Below are 21,671 nucleotides of genomic sequence, written 5' to 3'. Positions count from 1 at the left end.
GTTAGCTCAGGATTCTGTGTCCAGCAACCCTGTCCTTCAAAAAAAAAAAAAAAAAAAAAAGACAACGACATTCCCAGATAAACAAAAACAGAGTTCAGTGCTAGTAGACCTGAACTCCTCCTACAGGAAACCTACAAGGAGGCCTTCAGGCTGAAATAAAATGATACTAGACAGTCTTGAGTCCACACAAAGCGGTAAAGAACACCAGAAGTGTAACTACAGAGGGAAATGAAGTCAATATTAATTTTTTTTTGGTTCGAAGTTCTTTTTATCTATATGATTTAAAAGACAGCTGTGTAAAACAGTCCTTGTAAATCTATGTTGATGGATGTACAGTTTATATAGTTGCAATTTGTGACCATAACAACGTAAGGGGGGAGGAGCTATATAGGAGCAAAGTTTTGAAACTATTGAAACTAAATTATTATTAATTCATTCTTGGTTTTTGTAAGTTGTTAAATATAATTGTTAACTATTAACCACTAAGAAATAAAAAATACGATAAAAAGAAATAAGGGAATCAAAATGGTATACTAGAAAATATCTAACACAAAAGAAGGCAATAATGCAGGAAATGAGAACAATAACAACAAAAAAGACAGGCTATATAGAAAACAAATAGGAAAATGGAGGAAACAATTTTTTCCTTATCACTAATTACTTAAAGGTAAATAGATTAAGTTCTTCAGTTAAGAGGCATTGATTAGCAGAATGGATAGGGAAAAAAAAGTAGTCCAACTATATGCTATCTATAAGAGATTCATTCTTTAGATTCAAAGACACAAGTACAAAGTGAAAGTGTAGAAAAAAATATTCCATGCAAATAGTAACCAAAGAAAAATGGAGTGGTTAAACTAATACCAGACAAAATAGACTTTAAGACAAAAATTTTTACAAGATGAAGTTTGACATTATATAATGACAAAAGTTCAATGTATCAAGAAGATACTACAAGTATAAACTTGTATACATCTAATAAGAGAGCCCCAAAGTGTATGAACCAAAAACTGAGAGAATTGAGGGAGAAATAAAGAGTTCAACAATAATAGTTGAAGACATCAACACCTCATTTTCAATAATGGATAGAATAACTAGAAAAAGATACACAAAGAAGACTTGAAAAAACAATACTCTAAACTGACTGTATCTAACAGATATCTACCCAACATTTCCATATACCCAAAGTGTACATGGAACATTCTCCAGGATATATTGTAGTTAGGACATAAATAATTCTCAATAAACTTAAAATGATTGAAATCATATAAACTATCTACCCTCACTACCGTGAAATGAAACTAGAAGTCAGTAACAGAAGAAAGTTCAGAAATTTACCATATTGGAATGTGTGGAAATTAAACAACAAACTCTATAGACAAATAATGTCAAAGGAGAAATCACAAGATAAATTAGAAAAATGCTTTGGGATGAGTGAAAATGAAAACATAACATATCAAAAATCGTGAAATACAACAAAAGCAGTACATGCTCAGAGAAAAATTTATAGCTGTAGATACCTACATTAATAAAGAAAAAAGATCGTAAATCAAGGACTTAGCAAGGAGTTAGAAAATGAAGAGCCAACTAAACTTGAGGCAGAAGGGAGGGAGTAATAGAGATTCAGTTCATTTCAGTTGCTCAGTCATGTCCGACTCTGCGACCCCATGGACTGCAGCATACCAGGCTTCCCTGTCCGTCACCAGCTCCCGGAGCTTGCTCAAACTGATGTCCATCGAGTCACTGATGCCATTCAACCATCTCATCCTCTGTCGTCCCCTTTTCCTCCTACCTTCAATCTTTCCCAGCATCAAGGTCTTTTGCAAGGAGTCAGTTCTTTGCATCAGGTGGCCAAAGTATTGGAGTTTCAGCTTCAGCATCAGTTCTTTCAGTGAATATTCAGGATTGATTTCCTTTAAGATTGACTGTTTGGATCTTGCAGTCCAAGGGACTCTCAAGAGTCTTCTCCAACACCGCAGTTCAAAAGCATCAATTCTTCAGCACTCAGCTTTCATTATAGTCCAACTCTCACATCCATACATGACTACTGGAAAAACCATTGCTTTGATTAGGTGGACCTTTGTTGGTAAAGTAATGTCTCTGCTTTTCAATATGCTGTCTAGGTTGATCATAGCTTTTCTTCCAAGGAGCAAGCGTCTTTTTAATTTCATGGCTGCAGTCACCATCTGCAGTGATTTTGGAGCCCAAGAAAATAGTCTCTCTGTTTCCATTGTTTCGCCATCTATTTGCCATGAAGTGATGGGAGCGGATGTCATGATCTTAGTTTTTTGAATGTCGAGTTTTAAGCCAGCTTTTTCACTTTAATCAAGAGGTTGTTTAGTTCTTTGCTTTCTGCCATAAGCGTGGTGTCATCTGTGTATCTGAGGTTATTGATATTTCTCCCAGCAATCTTGATCCTAGCTTGTGCTTTATCCAGCCTGGCATTTTGCATGATGTACTCTGCATATAAGTTGAATAAGCAGGGTGACAATATACAGCCTTGACATACTCCTTTCCCAATTTGGAACCAGTCTGTTGTTCCATGTCCAGTTCTAACTGTTGCTTCTTGCCTGCATACAGACTTCTCAGGAGGCAGGTCAGGCGGTCTGGTATTTCCATCTCTTGAAGAAATTTCCAGTTTGTTGTGATCTACACAGTCAAAGGCTTTGGCATAATCAATAAAACAGAAGTAGATGTTTTTCTGGAACTCTCTTGCTTTTTCCAACTGGTGGCAATTTGATCTCTGGTTCCTCTGCCTTTTCTAAATCCAGCTTGAACATCTGGAAGCTCATGGTTCATGTACTATTGAAGCCTGACTTGGAGAATTTTGAGCAGTACTTTGCTAGCATGTGAGATGAGTGGAATTGTATGGTAGTTTGAGCATTCTTTGGCATTGTCTTCTTTGGGATTGAAATGAAAACTGACCTTTTCCAGTCCCATGGCCACTGCTGAGTTTTCCAAATTTGCTGGCCTATTGAGTGCAGCACTTTCACAGCATCATCTTTTAGGATTTGAAATAGCTCAACTGGAACTCCATCACTTCCAGTTGCTTTATTCACAGTGATGCTTTTTAAGCATCAAGGCCCACTTGACTTCACATTCCAGGATGTCTGGCTCTAGGTGAGTGATCACACCATCGTGGTTATCTGGGTCGTGAAGATGTTTTTTGTATAGTTCGTCTGTGTATTCTTGCCACCCCTTCTTAACATCTTCTGCTTCTGTTAGGTCCATACCATTTTTGTCCTTTATTTTGCCCATCTTTGCATGAAATGTTCCCTTGATATCTCTAATTTTCTTGAAGAAATCTCTAGTCTTTCCCATTCTATTGTTTTCCTCTATTTCTTTGCATTGATACTACTGAGGAAGGCTTTCTTATCTCCTCTTGCTATTCTTTGGAACTTTGCATTCAAATGGGTATATCTTTCCTTTTCTCCTTTGTCTTTAACTTCTCTTCTTTTCTCAACTAATTTTTAAGGCTTCCTCAGACAACTGTTTTGCCTTTTGCATTTCTTTTTTCTTGGGGATGGTTTGATAAATTAGATTTCATCAAAATTAAAAGCTTTTGTGCAATCAAAGGATATTGTCAAAAAAGTGAAAATGCAAACCACAGGTTGAGAGAAAATATTTGCAAGTCATATTTAATAAGGGCCTAGTATTCAGAACATAGAAAGAACTCTTACAACTCAGTAACAAAGACAACCCAATTAAAAATGGGCAAAGGATTTGAATAGACATTTTTTTCAAGGAAGATATATAAATGACCAAAAAGTACTTAAAAAGGTGCTCAATGTCACTCATCATAAGAGAAATAAAAATGAAAAACACAATTTAATACCTCTTTACAAGAGGGGTATAACAACAGTAATAGAACAGAAACAAAAAATAGCAAGTGTTTATGAATAACTGAAATTTATTACCAAATCCGACCTCGTAGTGAGTGCTTGCCATATGACAGGCCAATAATTGAGCGATGAGTTGTTGGGGCAAGGAATAACAGCTTTATTCTGAAAGCCAGAAAATCAAGAAGATGGTGCATTTATGCTTACAAAGAACTCTCTTACCTGAGTTAGAATTCAATCTTCTTTTATGCTAAAAGGGGAAGGAGTGAAGTCAAATATTTCCTGGTTCCCATCCACCTCTGGAGGAGTGTGTTAATTTCTTCCTCCTAGGTGGGCCTGGCCAAGATATTTCCTGTGAGCTAAATAAAAGTCTTTTAGCATAATGCTCATATCCTGGGAGGCAGAATTCTGAGAGTTGTATTATTATGTATAATTTAAGTTTATAGGCAACATCCCTTTAGTGATTAACTTGTAATAGAATAGAAAATTTTCTTCCCTATTACAGAAAGTTTAGGTAAAGATAGGGAAATGTTATGTAAATAGACATACCCCAAAAAAACTACAAACAAAGGTCCGTCTAGTCAACTCTATGGTTTTTCCAGTGGTCATGTATAGATGTGAGAGTTGGACTATAAGGAACGCTGAGCGCCAAAGAATTGATGCTTTTGAACTGTGGTGTTGGAGAAGACTCTTGAGAGTCCCTTGGACTACAAGGAGATCCAACCACTCCATACTAAGGGAGATGTGTCTTGGATGTTCGTTGGAAGGACAAATGTTGAAGCTCAAACACCAATACTTTGGCCACCTGATGCGAAGAGCTGACTCATTGGAAAAGACCCTGATGCTGGGAAAGATTGAAGGCAGGAGGAGAAGGGGATGACAGAGGATGAGATGGTTGGATGGCATCGCCGATTCAATGGACATGGGTTTGGGGAGTTGGTGATGGACAGGGAGGCCTGGCATGCTACAGTTCATGGGGTTGCAGAGTTGGACATGACTGAGCGACTGAACTGAACTGAAAGAAACTGCTTGCTTTACCATTTTCCTTAAAATTGTCTTGCTTGCTTTCTTTAAAGCTGTGCCACTGCATATGTTCTACTGGCTGAGGAAGAAGCAACAACTATTGTAGATGCTGAAAGGTTATTTAAACAGGCACTCAAGGCAGGAGAAACAATTTATAAGCGGTCACAACAGTGCCAGCACCAAAGTCCTCAGCATGAAGCTCAACTGAGTAAGTGACTATGAACTAATTTTCACCTGTCTTTTAGTTCCTGCAGTTGCCTCCTTTATGTGCAAAACACAAAACAATAAATTCTAAAAAACTTAATACTTAAAAGTTAGCTGCTCTTCATGAGATACAACAAATCTGTTCAAGTCAGCAAGACAGAAATGTGTATTAGCTAGAGAATGTTTGTGGAAGAGAATGGATCTGTTCTGGTTATTGAGAGATGTGCTGCTCTGAAACTTAACAGTAATTTATTTCATGCAAGAATTGGGCCGGTCATTGGAGAAACACAACTCAAAAATATTCAAGATTCAAGAGAACCTTCTAATAATGATAAACAGCTGTTACTTTTATCCACCCTACCTAAGCAGTAGTAGAGGTATATATATCATTTGGTTTGCTCTTCAGGCTGTAAAAATATCTCCATATAGTGCCAGGGAGTGGCTCTTTAGCACAGAAACCAGCCTTACACTTGGTATTGACTCTTTCTCTTGTGGTTTTTTCTCTACAATATGTTTGAGATCATATGGGCCATAGCAACTGACATCCTTTCTTTCCACTCTTAGGCATACTCTCCCAGTTGTGATTGAGACACTTACCAAAGATGTTAGGATCTGTAATGTTGTTGCTTCCTGCTATATTGTGTGGCCAGAGGGTTTAATTTCATGATTTTGGCAGAGAGTGGGCAATAAATTGAAATATGTTTATATAATACATTATCTGCTGGGAGTTAAGTTTTAAATCTTTTGTTTGTGGAAATTAAAATTTGGATGTTTTCTCTCTAAACTAAATATTGATGTATATAGGATGTTTCATTAATGCATGTTGTTATAACACATAACTGTGGGAATATATAATCTTGAAGTCTGGAACTAATGAAACTACATCTGTAAAAAAGTCATGCCATTTGTCCTTGTATAATCTCAAATTTAGTTATGGGATAGGTTCAGAAATATTTGTTAGCCCTTTGTAGAAGTAATTTTGCCCTTGAGCAAAAATTTACACTAGTATATAAATTTTGTTTTGAATATCTTTTGTCAGTTAAGATAATAGATAATATTAAAATAGTAGATTGTTTATACAGAAACTTAATAGATTCATGTTATTTCTTCCTATTAATGTATGTCTTTTATTTTAATAGTAAAATCTACTTGCCTAGTGTATACAAATTACTTTATATATACTGTACTCAGATTACTTAGAGTCAAAAGTAATCTTATATGTATATATATACATATATATATTTTAAGCTTTTAATATAAAAACTTCAAACATCTATAAAAATAGAGCAATATAATTAACTTTCATTCATTGTTCATTATGCAAATTCAATAATTATTAATATTCTTCCATTCTGACACAATTTAATTTTAATTGAACCTTCCAGGGTGTATAAAATTATTTGCCTTCTAGGCAAATAAAATTGATAGATAAATATATTAAGGAAATAGCTGGTCATAATATAAAAGTGATAGCTTTGGGTCATTTGTTGTTTTTTTTAAATAGGGAGAGATACCAATGTACTGGTGTATATTAAAAGAAGACTGGCAATGTGTGCAAGAAAATTGGGAAGAATAAGAGAGGCCGTAAAGATAATGAGAGATGTAAGTAAATTTGGTGACTTAACCTTTACCTTTATTCTTTCAAAACTGAAAATATGTTTTAAGTTGCTGGTTAGGTTAATGCATAATCACTGTGTGGCTTTTTATTTTGTAACATTTATTTATTGGCGGTACCATGCGTCTTGTTGCATCTTAGCTCCCCAACCAGGGATCAAACTTTAGGCCCTGGCAGAGGAAGCGCCAACCACTGGACTACTAGGGAATTCCCCAGAATCTTTTTTTTTTTAATTGATAGTTTTGTAAAATTGATAGTTTTGTAACAAGATACTTAATATACACAAATTTCTTAGAGGCTGAGTCTCCAAAGTTTTAATAAAGAATTTCTACTTCTGTATTGAGTTCATTTGCGATAATTTTAATCTCTTTCTCCTTTTAATATACAGTTAATGAAAGAATGTCCTCCTCTTACCATGTTGAACATCCATGAAAATCTCCTAGAATCACTTTTAGAATTACAGGCCTATGCAGATGTCCAAGCAGTTCTAGCGAAATATGATGGTGAGTGATAATTTTCTTTGTTGATTCTTTACCAGCTGAGCTACCAGGGAAGCCCCTCTTAGTTGATAGCATAGTTAAAGTGGTTTTTTTCTTTTTTTCAATATAAAGTGATCACAAATGGTATCCTACTGTGATATTTCTGTGACTTTCTCTTTGCATTCTTTCCAGTCAGTATTTAGAATCTGTGGACACAAGTTACTATTAGGTTTCTTCTTCTTTTTGTAAATGTTTACTTATTTGGCCACGTCAGGTCTTCGTTGCCGCGTGGTCAAGTCTTTGTTGCTGTGTGCAGGATCTTTGCTGCATCGTGCAGACCTTTTGTTGCTGTGCAGAGACTCTCTAGTTGTGGTGGGAGGGCTCAGTAGTTGTGGTACGCAGGTTTAGTTGCTCTGTAGCATGTGGAATCTTAGTTCCCTGACCAGGGGTTGAGCCCACGTCCCCTTGAATTGCAAGGCAGATTCTTAACCACTGGACCACCAGGGAAGCCCCTAAGTATCTTCTTTATCAATACTTTTGATAGCAAAAGTCTGCAAGGAGAAATTTTCCTTCTGTCAAAGTATATTCATTTGTTTTAGGACCTGTGTGAGGCACTTGGAATACAGTGGTAAACAAGAAAACGTGGACTTAATCCTCATAGGATTTGCAGTTTGGTAGAACATACAGACAAATGAATAGTAGTTATATTGAAGCATAGTATGTTGGGTGAGGTAATTGGGAAAGTATGGAGTGCTATACACTTCATTTCTTTTGGAGTGATGGAGAAGGCTAACGGAAGTTGCTTAGCAGTGTATATGAGTAACTCAGAACAACATTTTACAATGCTTTTTAGTTAAAAAGTGTAATTTATTATCTCATCTGATGCTTACAACAATTTTAAGAGATGGTAGGACAAGTATTTTACTATTTCCAGTTAATATATAAGGAAACTGGAGTTGAAGAAGGCTAAGTAATTGGGTAAGGTCTCCTAGCCAGTAAGTGACAAGCCTGAACTTAAATTTAGGTATTCAATTTCTTTACTAGTTTCCCCAAAGTAAGAAGTCAATATATGTTGGCTGTTTTTATTATTGTATTATAACAATGCCAGTTTATCACAAATGGAGTTGAGATAATTTTTTAGAAGCATAGTCTTTCTCCTCATTCTAAGTAAGGCATCGGCTTTTAACCTGAAACTGAGAACATCCTGACTAGCATAATGTTTCTTGTCATATCTTTCACTATATCAGAATACATATAAGTCACTTATTCATACTGTCCTGTTGTAAGCTCCTACCCATTAGCTTAGGAATCCCCATGACTTAGGAAGTTTGAAATGTATTACACTTGGAAAGAGAAGTTTATTTCTTTTAAACATCTGGAATTCTTAGGAAGTGCTTTAGAGTAATATAGGCTCATGGAGAAATTTGTGAGAAATTCTTTCCATATGTTACTTATCAGATGTATGGCCTGCTTATGATACGTATGATGAACAAGCTTAAGGACTGAATATGAAAAATCAGAATGGACCTATTCATTAAAAATAAAATAAAACTAGCAACCTGGATATGCCTCTGTGTTTTCGGTTATTTTTATGAGTCCTCAGGTTTTGCTCTTCTAGAGTCCTGAGAAGATTAAAAGCAAGTTTACTTCTTTGGTTCTCCATTTGCTAGTGTAACTCTGGAATTTGGAAAGAGAGTCCTGTAGTCTTACTCTCCTGATAACATTGTTTGGGGCATTCTTTAAGATAATTTCATTATAGTTCTCAATTTCTTTTTATTTTATAAAAGACTATCACTTAAGAAAATGTAGAAAATGCAGAAACATAGGAAGAAGAAAATGAAAATCACCCATGGTTATATCACTTAGATTTAACTACTGATAATTTTTTTTTAATCTTATTTTTTCTTTGTGAATAGGTGGAGGTTTTATGTAGTTCTATCTATACAGTGCTCTTTTCCATGGGTAGTATTATTGTAAGCAGCCTATTTGGAGAAGGAAATGGCAACCCACTAAAGTATTCTTGCCTGGAGAATCCCGTGGACAGGGGAGCCTGGTGGGCTGCTGTCCATGGGTTCGCACAGAGTCGGACACGACTGAAGTGACTTTGCATGCATGCATGCATGCATGCATTGGAGAAGGAAATGGCAACCCACTCCAGTATTCTTGCCTGGAGAATCCCAGGGACAGAGGAGCCTCGTGGTCTGCTGTCTGTGGGGTCATACAGAGTCGGACACAACTGATGTGACTTAGCAGCAGCAGCAGCAAGCAGCCTATTATAAATATTTGTTGAGTACTTTCTAACATTGTATGAGGACTTTCACAGACATCTCTGCTAGAAAATTATCATTTTGAGAAAACTGAGGTTAAAGAAGTTATGCCTAATTCAAGGATATATAGTTGGTAAATAGTAGAATCAAGATTTTAAACTCAGGTCTTCCAATTTCATGTCCATGTGCTTTTACTGCTTTATTATCAACATATCTGTTGAATTGAACTATGAATTATTCTTACTAAAAATTGTCTTAAGATATTTTTGTGTTTCTTACCTAAATTAAAAATTATTGTTATAGATATAAGCCTTCCAAAGTCAGCAGCCATCTGTTATACAGCAGCACTATTGAAGACAAGGACTGTTTCAGATAAGTAAGTAGTTATGAAAACTACAAGTTTAGAAAGACTGCTAAAATCAACATTATGTTTTTCATTCACTGACTTTAAAAATGCTTTTTTCCCCCAACTTCCTGTTGAATAACCCTTAACTTACGGGGCTTTGAAGATTCTTACTATCTGTAACAGTGGAAACTGCAAGGTTTTTAGAGCTAAATAAACTTGGGTGCAAATTAAAAGTCTACAACATACCAGCTGTGGAACTTTGGTCAAGTTAATTACCTTGAGTTTCTTCCTCATCTATAAAATAAGAATAATACTATAGGGTGGTTGTGTGAAGATTATGCATGTTAAATGCTGAAAGCATTGCTAGACAAAGTATATTCAGTACATAGTAGCTGTGATAGTAATGATAAGGTTGTATGGTAGGGAAATAGGTTTCATGTTATCTGTTCTAAGATTATAATTCTGAATTATTGTGATTTCCTTGTATTTTTGGCTGCCATTAATGAATTTCTCTTTGTTCCACAGGTAAGATACTCAGAAACCAACCAAATGGCAAATGTTTTCTTTCATTTTAGATTGCTATGCCTTAATGTGAATTAGAATGATATGTTCACAGACTTTTTCCTCTCAGTGAATATTTGCTAAGAATATAATACTTCTATTTTCATGAGATTTTCTAGATGTCCTTGTATAGCATTTCTTATTTCATTACTTTGCCCAAAGTGTGACTTTAATGGACTTCTAAAGGCTTTCTTCACTTTGAGGATTTCTATCTCTTATGCTGCCTTCTTTTATATGTTGAACCAAAGTAGAGCAGCTATTTGACTTTGACTTTTGCCATCACCAGAAACCTCTTGATTCAGGGGCTAGATTACCTTAATTAATTACTTAAAATATTTATCTATTTAAATATTTATTTCTTCATTTTGTTCTTTTCTTATAGATTCTCTCCAGAAACAGCCTCCAGAAGAGGATTAAGCACAGCAGAAATTAATGCTGTGGAAGCAATTCATAGAGCTGTGGAATTTAATCCTCATGTTCCAAAAGTAAGAAATTTTATGATGAAAATACTACTTTTATTTAAGTTAATCAGATTCATAACAGTGTATAGACTAAATTTTGGGTCTCCATAATTTGAGGCAGAATTGTTTTAGTCCACTATGTTTTGATGTTTGCCTTAAAGGGGATGTTAAAAAGTATTTAGAAAGGTAGATAGGACCAGTATTTCACTATAGGCTTTATAATCGCTGTCAGAATAAAATTTGAGGTATGTTCAGTTAGCTGTTCCTTTTACTATAGTTACAGAGAAGAAATAAAATGACTTGGCCCTATGAAAGATGATTCATATTTCAGGTCATTAAATCAGATTTCCTGTTACTTTAAAAGCTTCTTATATCTAGGCAGATGCCTGGGTTTTAAATGAGGCCTAGGTAGACAAAGATTGAAGACAGATTAAAATAATCAGTGTTAGGAAACAGATGTGGAAGTTTCCGGTAAACTGCTGAATTGATGTTTATTTAGTCGCAGACAAAACTGTACTCATCTCATTTGTCTTTATTTTGTATACCTTGCAAACATACGGATTATTGGTTAATCTATGTGTGTTATCACCTAAGGTGAAATTTTGGGTTTTAAAAACAATGTTCCAAATTAGAAAGTATAGTGTATTCAAGAATATGATTTTATTTAAAAATATAATTGTAGATTTCAGTATAATGTGTTAGTGGAATTTGGAAACTAGCAAATATTAAAGGATTAACCTCTAAAAGATAATCTCTAAGAAATATGAGTTGTAAGTCTGTTTAGAGTAAATAAAGACAGAGTCAAGAATATTACTGAAATCTAAGAATGAAAGTAAACAATATTTATGCCGTTCTCTCATTAAGTGAAACTGGTTCCATAAATTTAAATAAAAATTTTAGTATAAATTGTAATACATAAAAGGCAAAGTATAAAAAAACAGAATGTGCATCTTAATGATTTATTATAAAGCAAATAAGTGGAAACTACCACTGAGGTCAAGAAACAACATTGTCATTCCCCAGAAACCCACCTGCCCTTTTCCAATTACAGCTTCTTCCCTCCTGCCTAGAGGCAACAACTGTTCTTTTTTCTTTATTTTAACTTTTTATCATGTGTTGAGGTTCAGTTCATATCAGTCGCTCAGTTGTGTCCGACTCTTTGCGACCCTATGGACTGCAGCAAACCAGGCCTCCCTGTCCATTGCCAGCTCCTGGAACTTACTCAAACTCATGTCCATTGAGTCAGTGATACCATCCGACTGTCTTGTCCTCTGTCGTCCCCTTCTCCTCCCGCCTTCAGTCTTTCCCAGCATCAGGGTCTTTTCTGATGAGTCAGTTCTTTACATCAAGTGGCCAGAGTATTGGAGTTTCAGCTTCAGCATCGGCCCTTCCAATGAATATTCAGGACTGATTTCCCTTAGGATGGACTGGTTGGATCGCCTTGCAGTCCAAGGGACTCTCAAGAGTCTTCTCCAACACCACAGTTCAAAAGTATCAATTCTTTGGCACTTAGCTTTCTTTATAGTGCAACTCTCACATCCATACCTGACTACTGGAAAAACCATAGCTTTGACCAGATGGACCCTTGTTGGTAAAGTAATGTCTCTGCTTTTGAATATGCTGTCTAGGTTGGTCATGACTTTTCTTCCAAGGAGTAAGTGTCTTTTAATTTCATGGCTGCAGTTACCATCTGCAGTGATTTTGGAGCCCCCCAAAATAAAGTCTTGTCACTGTTTCCACTGTTTTCCCATCTGTTTGCCATGAAGTGAGTTATTGAGGTATAGCCAGTCAACAATGTTGTGACAGTTTTAGGTGAACAGCGAGGGAACTCAGCCATGCATATACATGTATCCATTCTCCCCTATTCTCCCTCTCTGTCTTTATTTACTCTCGTCTAGGCTGCCACATAACATTGAGTAGAGTTCCATGTGCTATGATAGTAGGTCCTTGTTGGTTATCCATTTTAAATGTAACAGAGTATCCATGTCCATCCCAAACTCCCTAACCATCCCTTCCTTCCATTCCTCCTACTGCAACCACAAGTTCATTCTCTTAAGTCTGTGAATCTCTCTCCATTTCGTAAGTAAGTTTATCTGTAGCATTCCTTTTTAGATTACTCACATAAGGGATGTCATACGATATTTCTCCTCTATCTGACTTGCTTCACTCAGTATGATGATTTCTAGGTCCATCCATGTTGCTGCAAATGGCATGATTTTATTGTTTTTAATGGCTGGGTAATATTCTATTATATATGTATACCACATCTTTTTTATCCATTCGTTTGTCAGTGGACATGTAGGTTGCTTCCTTGTCTTGGCTATAGTAAACAGTGCTGTGGTGAATATTGGTGGTGAATATATGTGGTAAATATGTATCCTATCAGATCATATTTTTCTTCATATACACCCAGGAGTGGATTGCAGGGTCATATGATAGCTCTATTTTTAGTTTTTTAAGGAACCTCCATACTGTTCTCTGTAGCGCCTGTACCAGTTTGTTGCTGTTCAGTCACTCAGTCATGTCCGACTGTTTGTGACCCCATGGACTGCAGCATGCCAGGCCTCCTTGTCCTTCACCATCTCCTGGAACTTGCTCAAACTCATGTCCATTGAATCGCTGATGCCATCCAGCCATCTCATCCTCTGTTGTCCCCTCCTCCTCCTGCCTTCAATCTTTCCTGGCATCAGAGTCTTTTCCAATGAGTCAGCTCTTTGCATCAGGTAGCCAAAGTATTGAAGTTTCAGCTTCAGTGTCAGTCCTTCTAATGTACTCAGTATTCAGGATTGATTTCCTTTAGGTTTGACTGGTTTGATCTCCTTGCAGTCTAAAGGACTGTCAAGAGTCTTCTCCAACATCTCAGTTCAAAGGCATCAAAATGTACCAATTTACATTCCCACTAATAGTGTACGAGGGTGACCACCATCCTGACATTATGTTCACTTCCTTCTTTTCTTATATTTTTGATCAATACTTTTCCTTTATTGCTGGCTTTATAAACCAAATTAAGTAGTGAAAGTGAAAGAAGAAAGTGAAGTCACTCAGTCATGTCCGACTCTCTGCGACCCCATAGACTGTAGCCTACCATAGACTGTAGCCTACAGGCTTCTCCATCCATGGGATTTTCCAGGCAAGAATACTGGAAGTGGGTTGCCATTTCCTTCTCCAGGGGATCTTCCCGACCCAGGGATCAAACCCAGGTTTTCCTACCAGGGAACCCCAAGTTAAGGAGTGCCCTGTTAACATTCTCAGGAATAATTTGTGTAAAAATTAGAATTATTTCTGCCTTCAGTGATTGGTAGAATTTGCTGATAAAGCCATCTGATTCTGTATTTTTGTTAGAAGGATTTCCTTTACAAATTTCATATTAATTACAAATTCAGTTACTTAACCATTCCATAGCTATTCACATTTTTAATTTTTTCTTATGTTAGTTTTTGGTAAGATATATTTTTCTAAGAATTTATTTCATGCAAAAATTTTAAATTTACTGGCATAAAGATTTCATAAAATCCTTTTATTACCTTGTTAATATGTGCAGGATCAGTTCTAACATCCACTTTTTAATTCATAGCACTGGTTACTCGCCCCCCACCTCCCCCCACCCCCGCATTGGATTCCTCAGGGATTTGTCACTTTTATTAGTCTTTGCAAAGAACCAAGCTCTGGCTCTGTTGATCTTCTCTACTATTTGTTTTCTGGTCCATCTATTTCTGCCCTTTATGGTCTTCTTTCAACTTTGTTTGGCCCCATCTTATTTTTTTCTATTTCATGTATCTTACTAAAGGTACTTAACTCGTTAATTTTTAGTCTTTCTTCTAATATAGCCATTTAAGTCTCTTAACCTCTAATATTAATATAATTTTAACCGCATAGGATAGCATTACTTTTTATATAATTTAGTTCAAAATATTTTCTAATTTCCTCTATGACTTCTTCTTTGATTAGAGGTATATTTATTCCATTTAGAGATGTATTTAACTTCCAGACATATGAAGATTATCTTCTTATGAATGATTTCTGGCATAATTGCATTTTGGCCAGAAAACATACTCTGTGTGATTTCACCCCTTTAAAACATTTTTTGATTCTTGAATTTCTGTTTATTTTTCACATTTCTTATATTATTTGTAGTTTTTAATTCTCTGCCAAAATTTTTAATGTAATCTACTGTCTCTTTGAAAATAATTTAAAGTAGTTATCTTGAATTCTTTTCTCTGATAATCCTGATATGTGGAACCTCTCTGTATCTGTTTTTATTATCTGCTTTTTTTCTGCTGCATCATATTCATATTGCCTTTTCTCTTATGCCTCATTTTCTTTGACTATGTGCCAGATATTTTATTTGAAAAATTGTAGAAATAGCGTAAAACTTCAGGTAATATTATATTTCTTCAGAGAGAATTTTCTTTGCCCTTAGATGCCTGGAAGAATCACTGGCAGGTCATAATCACCGTAGTTCATTTTCAGGGACTGATATTTTATGGTCTACCTGGATGACTAAACTGACTTCAGTCATGAAATGTTTAGTTTGTTTCTGGTTCATTCTTACTCCTAAGATGTAGCCTTCAGAGCCCCAGTCTAATCCTGAGGGTTTTGCCAGGGCCCTCACTCTTGACAGGCCTTGAACTGCGAATTTTGTTCCTTTAGTCTTATGAAACTGATAAAAAAGGCTGAATAGCCTCCTAAGCATCTTTTCCAGCATTGTCAAATGTCCGTACAGTAAAAGAAGCCCTAAGTGTGGCTTACATCTTGATTTCTGCCTTCGCTTGACTATGGCCTCATAATTCTTTACCTTTTGTTAATTCTCTAATGTATTTAATTCAATTTTTTAAAATCAACAGCTTTTCTAGTTATCTGGTAGATTTTATCTGAGTTACCCAGTGTTCCATTACTGGAAACAGAGGTCTAAAAATACTTTTCTATGAAGTGCTCTGCTCTCTCGTGCTGCAGAGTGGTTAAGAATGACTTATAATTTCTATACATCTGTGCCAACAGTTTTTGTCTGTCTTTTGACTATAGTTGTCCTAGTAGGTATGAAATGGCATCTCATTGTGATTTTAATGTGCATTTCCTTAATGACTAATGACATTGAACATCTTTTAATGTGCTTATTGGCTGTTTGTTTTTGAGAATTTTTAAAAATAATCTTTCTTGGAATATAACTGATTTACAATGTTGCGTTACTTTCAGTCGTACAGCAAAGTGAATCAGTTATACATATATTCACTCTTTTTTAGATTATTTTCCCATACAAGCCATTACAGAACATTGAGTAGAGAACCCCATTCTATACAGTAGGCCCTTATTAGTTACTTATTTTATGTATATCAGTGTACCTGTCTCATCCCAGTCTCTGAGTTTATCCCTCCTCCCTGTTTCCCCAGTAACAATCAATTTGTTTTCCACATCTGTGACTATTTCTGTTTTACAAATAAGTTCATCTGTATCATTTCTTTTTCGATTTTACATATAAGTAATATTATATGACATTTGTCCTTCTCAGTCTGACTTACTTCACTTAGTATGACATGTTGCTGCAAATGGCATTATTTCATTCTTTTTAATGGCTAAATAGTATTCCATTGTGTATGTGTACCACATATTCTTTATCTAGTCATATGTCAATGAACATGTAGGTTGCTTTCATGTCTTAGTTATTATAACTAGTACTGCGGTGAACATTGGGATGCATGTATCTTTTCTAATTATGGTTTTCTCCAGATATATGCCCAAGAATGGGATTGTATATCTTCTTTGTGTAAATATTCAAATCCTTTGTGCGTTTTTAAACTCATTTATAAAAAGTGTTCTTTAACATTTTTCTGCCATCGACATTCTTGATCAACATGATCCAAAACCATTGTGAATCTCCATAGTTGAGAAATACCAGTGTAACATAATTTTACCCATGAAATGAAATCATGAGATTGGTCATGAACCTTGCTGAGATGTGGATACCGAAGAGGCAGCTAGGGTTATTCCTTTGGTAAGTTACTTATGTGTAAACAAGCCTCAGAGCACATGATTCAGATTGTGCCTTAACAAAATTATAGCTTTATACATCATGGCTATTTAGAGATACCACAGATGATTGAAACCTTAAATATTAAATCCCCAGATATCAGTGGTTTACTGTAGATGTGGTAGTTCTTAGTATGACACTGTACACATCAGTTAGAATAGTATTGTCTAATTTAGGATGTAGCAATAGTTTGCTGCAATATTTCATTGAGAGTTTTTATTAGCATACTACCACCAAATTCCTCTAAATTTTATTAATTTTAGATTTAAATTTGAAATAGTTGCCTTAAAAAGCCCAGAAATATATCCATATATATTTTATCATTTTATTTTTGAGAAAAGCACCAGTGCAATTCGGTGGGGAAAAGGAAATGCTTTTCAACAAATGGTGATGGAACATCTGGATGTCTGAATGGGGAAAAAAATCATGAAATATTCTCATAGCATGCATAATTTGAGATGGATCATTTACCTAAGTGTAAAGCTGGGAGAAGCATAAGCTGGAATCAAGATTGCAGAGAGAAATATCAATAACCTCAGATATGCAGATGACACCACCCTTATGGCAGAAAGTGAAGAGGAGCTAAAAAGACTCTTGATGAAAGTGAAAGAGGAGAGTGAAAAAGTTGGCTTAAAGCTCAACATTCAGAAAACAAAGATCATGGTATCTTGTCCCATCACTTCATGGGAAATAGATGGGGGAAACAGTGGAAACAGTGTCAGGCTTTATTTGAGGGGGGCTCCAAAATCACTGCAGATGGTGATTGCAGTCATGAAATTAAAAGACACTTACTCCTTGGAAGGAAAGTTATGACCAACCTAGAGAGCATATTGAAAATCAGAGACATTACTTTGCCAACAAAGGTCCATCTAGTCAAGGCTATGGTTTCCCAGTAGTCATGTATGGATATGAGAGTTGGACTGTGAAGAAAGCTGAGTGGTGAAGAATTGATGCTTTTGAACTGTGGTGTTGGAGAAGACTCTTGAGAGTCCCTTAGACTGCAAGGAGGTCCAACCAGTCCATCCTAAAGGAGATCAGTCCTGGGTGTTCTTTGGAAGGAGTGATGCTAAAGCTGAAACTCCAATCCTTTGGCCACCTCATGCGAAGAGTTGACTCATTGGAAAAGACTGATGCTGGGAGAGATTGGGGGAAGGAGGAGAAGGGGATGACAGTCGAGGATGAGATGGCTGGATGGCATCACCGACTCGATGGACATGAGTTTGAGTGAACTCTGGGAGTTGGTGATAGACAGGGAGGCCTGGCGTGCTGCGATTCATGGGGTTGCAAAGAGTCAGACACGACTGAGCAACTGAACTGAACTGAACCGAAAGCTAAAACTATACATTTAGAAGAAAACATCTAAGAATATCTTTGAAATTTTCAGGTAGACAAAAAGTTCCTAGGACAGTATAGGCACTGAACTGTAAGAGAAAAAAAATTGTATATTGGCCTTTTCAAAACTTTAAAATTCTTCTCACTGATGACAGTGTTAAAAATGAAAAGGCAGGGAATTCCCCAGTGGTCAAGTGGTTAGAACTCTGTGATTTCACTGCTGAGGGTACAAGTTCTATCCCTGGTCAGAGAACTAAGGTCCCATAAGTTGTGCATTGTGGCCAAAATAAATAAATAAAATCTTTACCATCCTTCTTAAAATTTATTTATTTATTTAATTTTGGTTGCACTGGGTCTTTGTTGCTGTGTGCTTGCTTTCTCTAGTTGTGGTGCATGGGCTTCTCATTGCGATGGCTTCTCTTGTTGCAGAGCACAGGCTCTAGGCACACAAGCTTCAGTAGTTGCAACACACGGGCTCAGTGGTTGTGGCTTGGGGGCTCAGTAGTTGTGGCACATGGGCTTAGTTGCTCTGTGGCATGTGGAATCTTCCTGGACCAGAGAGTGAACACATGTCCCCTGCATTGGCAGATAGATTCTTACCACTGTACCACCAGGGAAGTGCTTCACCATCATTTCTTTTTAAATGAAAATGCAAACTGCAAACAGGAAAAAAGTATCTCCAATTTGCTTATTTGCCAAAGGACTCATATTCAGAATATGTAAATATAAAATGACAATTTTAATCAAAAGCCTTGAACAGATACTTCAGAAAAGAAGATATTGGAATGTCCAATAAACACCCAATGAGGTGCTCACCATCTTTGGTTGTCAGGAAAATGCATTATAAAATTACAATAAGGTATTATGCCTATCAGATTGGCTATAATTAAAAATAGTATAAAATATTGGCAAGAGTGTGGAATATTTAGAACTCTAATACATTGCTGCCTTAATGTATAAAATGATACAACTACTTTGGCAATTTCTTATAAAATTAAACATATATCTCATCCTGTCACCCAGAAGTTTTACACCAAGGTATGTATCCAAGAGAATGAAAATTTATTTAGCAGTAAAAAGAAAAGAACAACTGATACAGCAAAACATGGATGAATCTTAAACATACAGTATTGTGCAAAGGACTGTATACTGAATGATTTCGTTTATGTGCTGTTCAAGAAAAGGTAAAAGTGATCTATTGTGGTAGAAATTAGCACAGTAGTTTGCCTCAGGTGGTCAGGGTAGAGGTATTAACTGGAAAGGAAACTTTCTGGGGTGATGGTGTTGCTTATCTGTGTTTTTTAAAAAGTCATTGAACTGCAAACTTAAAGCCTGTGCATTTTACTGTTTTTAAATTATACCTCAATAAAGAAAAAAAAAAAAAAAGATATGACTCAATGTGGAAAGCACTGTCAAAGTATCATGCCTCCTAATAAAATGAGATGATATTTGTGAAGTTCTTAAAGTTTGATCCCTGGGTTGGGAAGATCCTCTGGAGAAGGGAAGGGCAACCCACTCTAGTTTCCTTGCCTGGAGACTCCCACGGACAGAGGAGCCTGGTGAGCTATACAGTCTGTGGGGTCGCCAGGAGTCAGGGTCGCCAAGAGTTGGACACGACTGAGTGACTGATACTACTACTACTACTAACAATGTCTGAGTAAAACAGTATTGATTATTACACCTATCGTTGCTTTATTATGCTCTGTTAACCATTTTCTCTTCCTGTTTAAACTGTTCCAGTTTGTCCTCTTTCCTTTTGAATATTATTTTAGTACTTTAGAATGTATGAGATTTGGGATTCCTTTGTTGAGAAGAGGTGAAGGTGAAGATAGTTAGATGAGACAGGAGTTAACTAATTTGAATCACTCAATACCCTGAGGACAATTTATTTTGTCTTACAGAAGAAGCCCTTGAGAGAAGAGTGATATAGAACATTTAAAAACAAAACAATGACAAAAACTTGTTTAGTAAATCTTTATAAATTGAGTACATATTTAGGAATATGTAATCTGTAGCTTTTTAAAGTTATTATTTCTTATTTTATATTAAAACTGGCTTTGGCATTGTGTTGCTAAGAAAGTAGACCATGCCAGGTGGCCTTTGTAAGTATAAGGGGAATTTTAAAAATAATACATAAAAGGTAAAATCCATTCTGGCTGGTCAGAAATTGAAGCCTATAGGATGAGTCCCATCCATCAGAGAAGCTACTGGGTCTTTAGCAGCAGACTTACATTTCTTTGGCCATACTGCCTATATTATAGCAGCATGTGTAAAATAGGAGGGGAAGGGGCACTTGATTGAGATTCTGAGTGGCATAGCAGGAGTACAGAGAGAAAAGGGAAGTGGTATTAAAGGCTGTGACCCGTTCCTAGAGCACAGTGAGCCTTTTGCTTTCCATTATATTATACTGTGGACAGGTTGGAAGGGATGAGATATCAAATGCTTATTTCTTGAGGTGTTGCTCCATAGGATGATGTGCTGTTTAGCCCCCATTCCCTCTCTCTTTAATGTAAGATCACTTTCACTTTGCTCCTGAGGCTGTTAGGTAGTATCATGTTTTTTTCAGTTTATTCAGATAGCAGTTGTTTTTACTTTCTATCTAGGGACTTTCTTAGTCTCTCTATAGTACATCTCCATGTGGAATCTTTGCATTCAGCCTGCCTGTCCAATCTCATAGAATGTGCACTGAGAAAACTAATTGCAGAGATAAATTGGTTCTTGATGTGCATGACTGATCAAGAGCAAAGTACCTTAATTTCAGATGCCTTCAGAGAGATTTTTCTTTAACCTCTGCTTTTAAGAGGAAGATTATAAAGCATTATCATTACTTCGGGTCAGAATTATATTGCTTTTGGTCAAAAGCTGTTGTAAGATTTGCAAAGTAATAGAAACAAAGTAATCTAGAGATAAATTATAAAGATCAAAGCAATTCAAAATTAAAGTGAATTTGAGTGTAAGCATAGGTATAGAGTTATGAAAGAAACCATCAGGCCATACATCATTATGTCTTTTCAACTATAGCTCCCAAAGTAGCTTTAATTTTTATTATTTTTAGTGAAAAGCAAGAGACTTGAGTGGTTATTTGAGTATCTTGTCCATAGTTGAGTACTAGTTAAAATTGGCCCCAGCAATTTCTGATTTATTCCCGATATAATGAGAAGGTGATTTGGAGGTAATCTGGAAGGTCCTGTAGCACATACTAGATGTTAGCTTTGGTTTATGTTTTTGACTGTGTTTTATTTGCTGGTAATTTCCAAATGTATTTCTTTTAACTCTGGCTTCCTTCCTTGTCTAAGAGACTTGCATTTCTATCTAGTTGTGGAAGATTTTACCTGGATATCTAATAGGTACCTCAGAGATTTCAATGTGTCTCAAAGTAGATTTAAAAAAATTTTTGTTTAGTTTTTTCTCCAACTTGCCTCTCCTTTCTATTTCTATATTTTGATTTACGGCTTTATTATTCTCTAATTAACCTTTACTCTGTCCTTTCCAAATTACCCACTCATATCCTTCAAAATGTCT

At 36.0% G+C, this 21,671-nt stretch overlaps 1 protein-coding gene across 13 annotated transcripts in view; it reads left to right on the top strand.

The window, feature by feature from the left end:
* ST7L (suppression of tumorigenicity 7 like) overlaps window positions 1–21,671 on the top strand; it is an 89,210-nt gene that overhangs the window by 24,283 nt on the left and 43,256 nt on the right. For all 13 annotated transcript variants that reach the window (XR_006060391.2, XR_009599920.1, XM_060412696.1 and 10 more), the window contains 5 exons: window positions 4,913–5,067; window positions 6,568–6,665; window positions 7,067–7,181; window positions 9,728–9,800; window positions 10,714–10,816. Coding sequence is in view for 11 of the 13 variants with exons in the window: in XM_060412696.1 (XP_060268679.1) it covers window positions 4,913–5,067; window positions 6,568–6,665; window positions 7,067–7,181; window positions 9,728–9,800; window positions 10,714–10,816 (544 nt within the window). In the remaining 2 variants the exon portion in view is untranslated. The remainder of the gene's footprint in view (window positions 1–4,912; window positions 5,068–6,567; window positions 6,666–7,066; window positions 7,182–9,727; window positions 9,801–10,713; window positions 10,817–21,671) is intronic.

This window comes from Ovis aries, chromosome 1 (genome assembly GCF_016772045.2).
Source record: "Ovis aries strain OAR_USU_Benz2616 breed Rambouillet chromosome 1, ARS-UI_Ramb_v3.0, whole genome shotgun sequence".
In the NCBI taxonomy this organism is placed as follows: Eukaryota; Metazoa; Chordata; class Mammalia; order Artiodactyla; family Bovidae; genus Ovis; species Ovis aries.
This window is presented reverse-complemented; position numbering and strand designations above follow the sequence as displayed.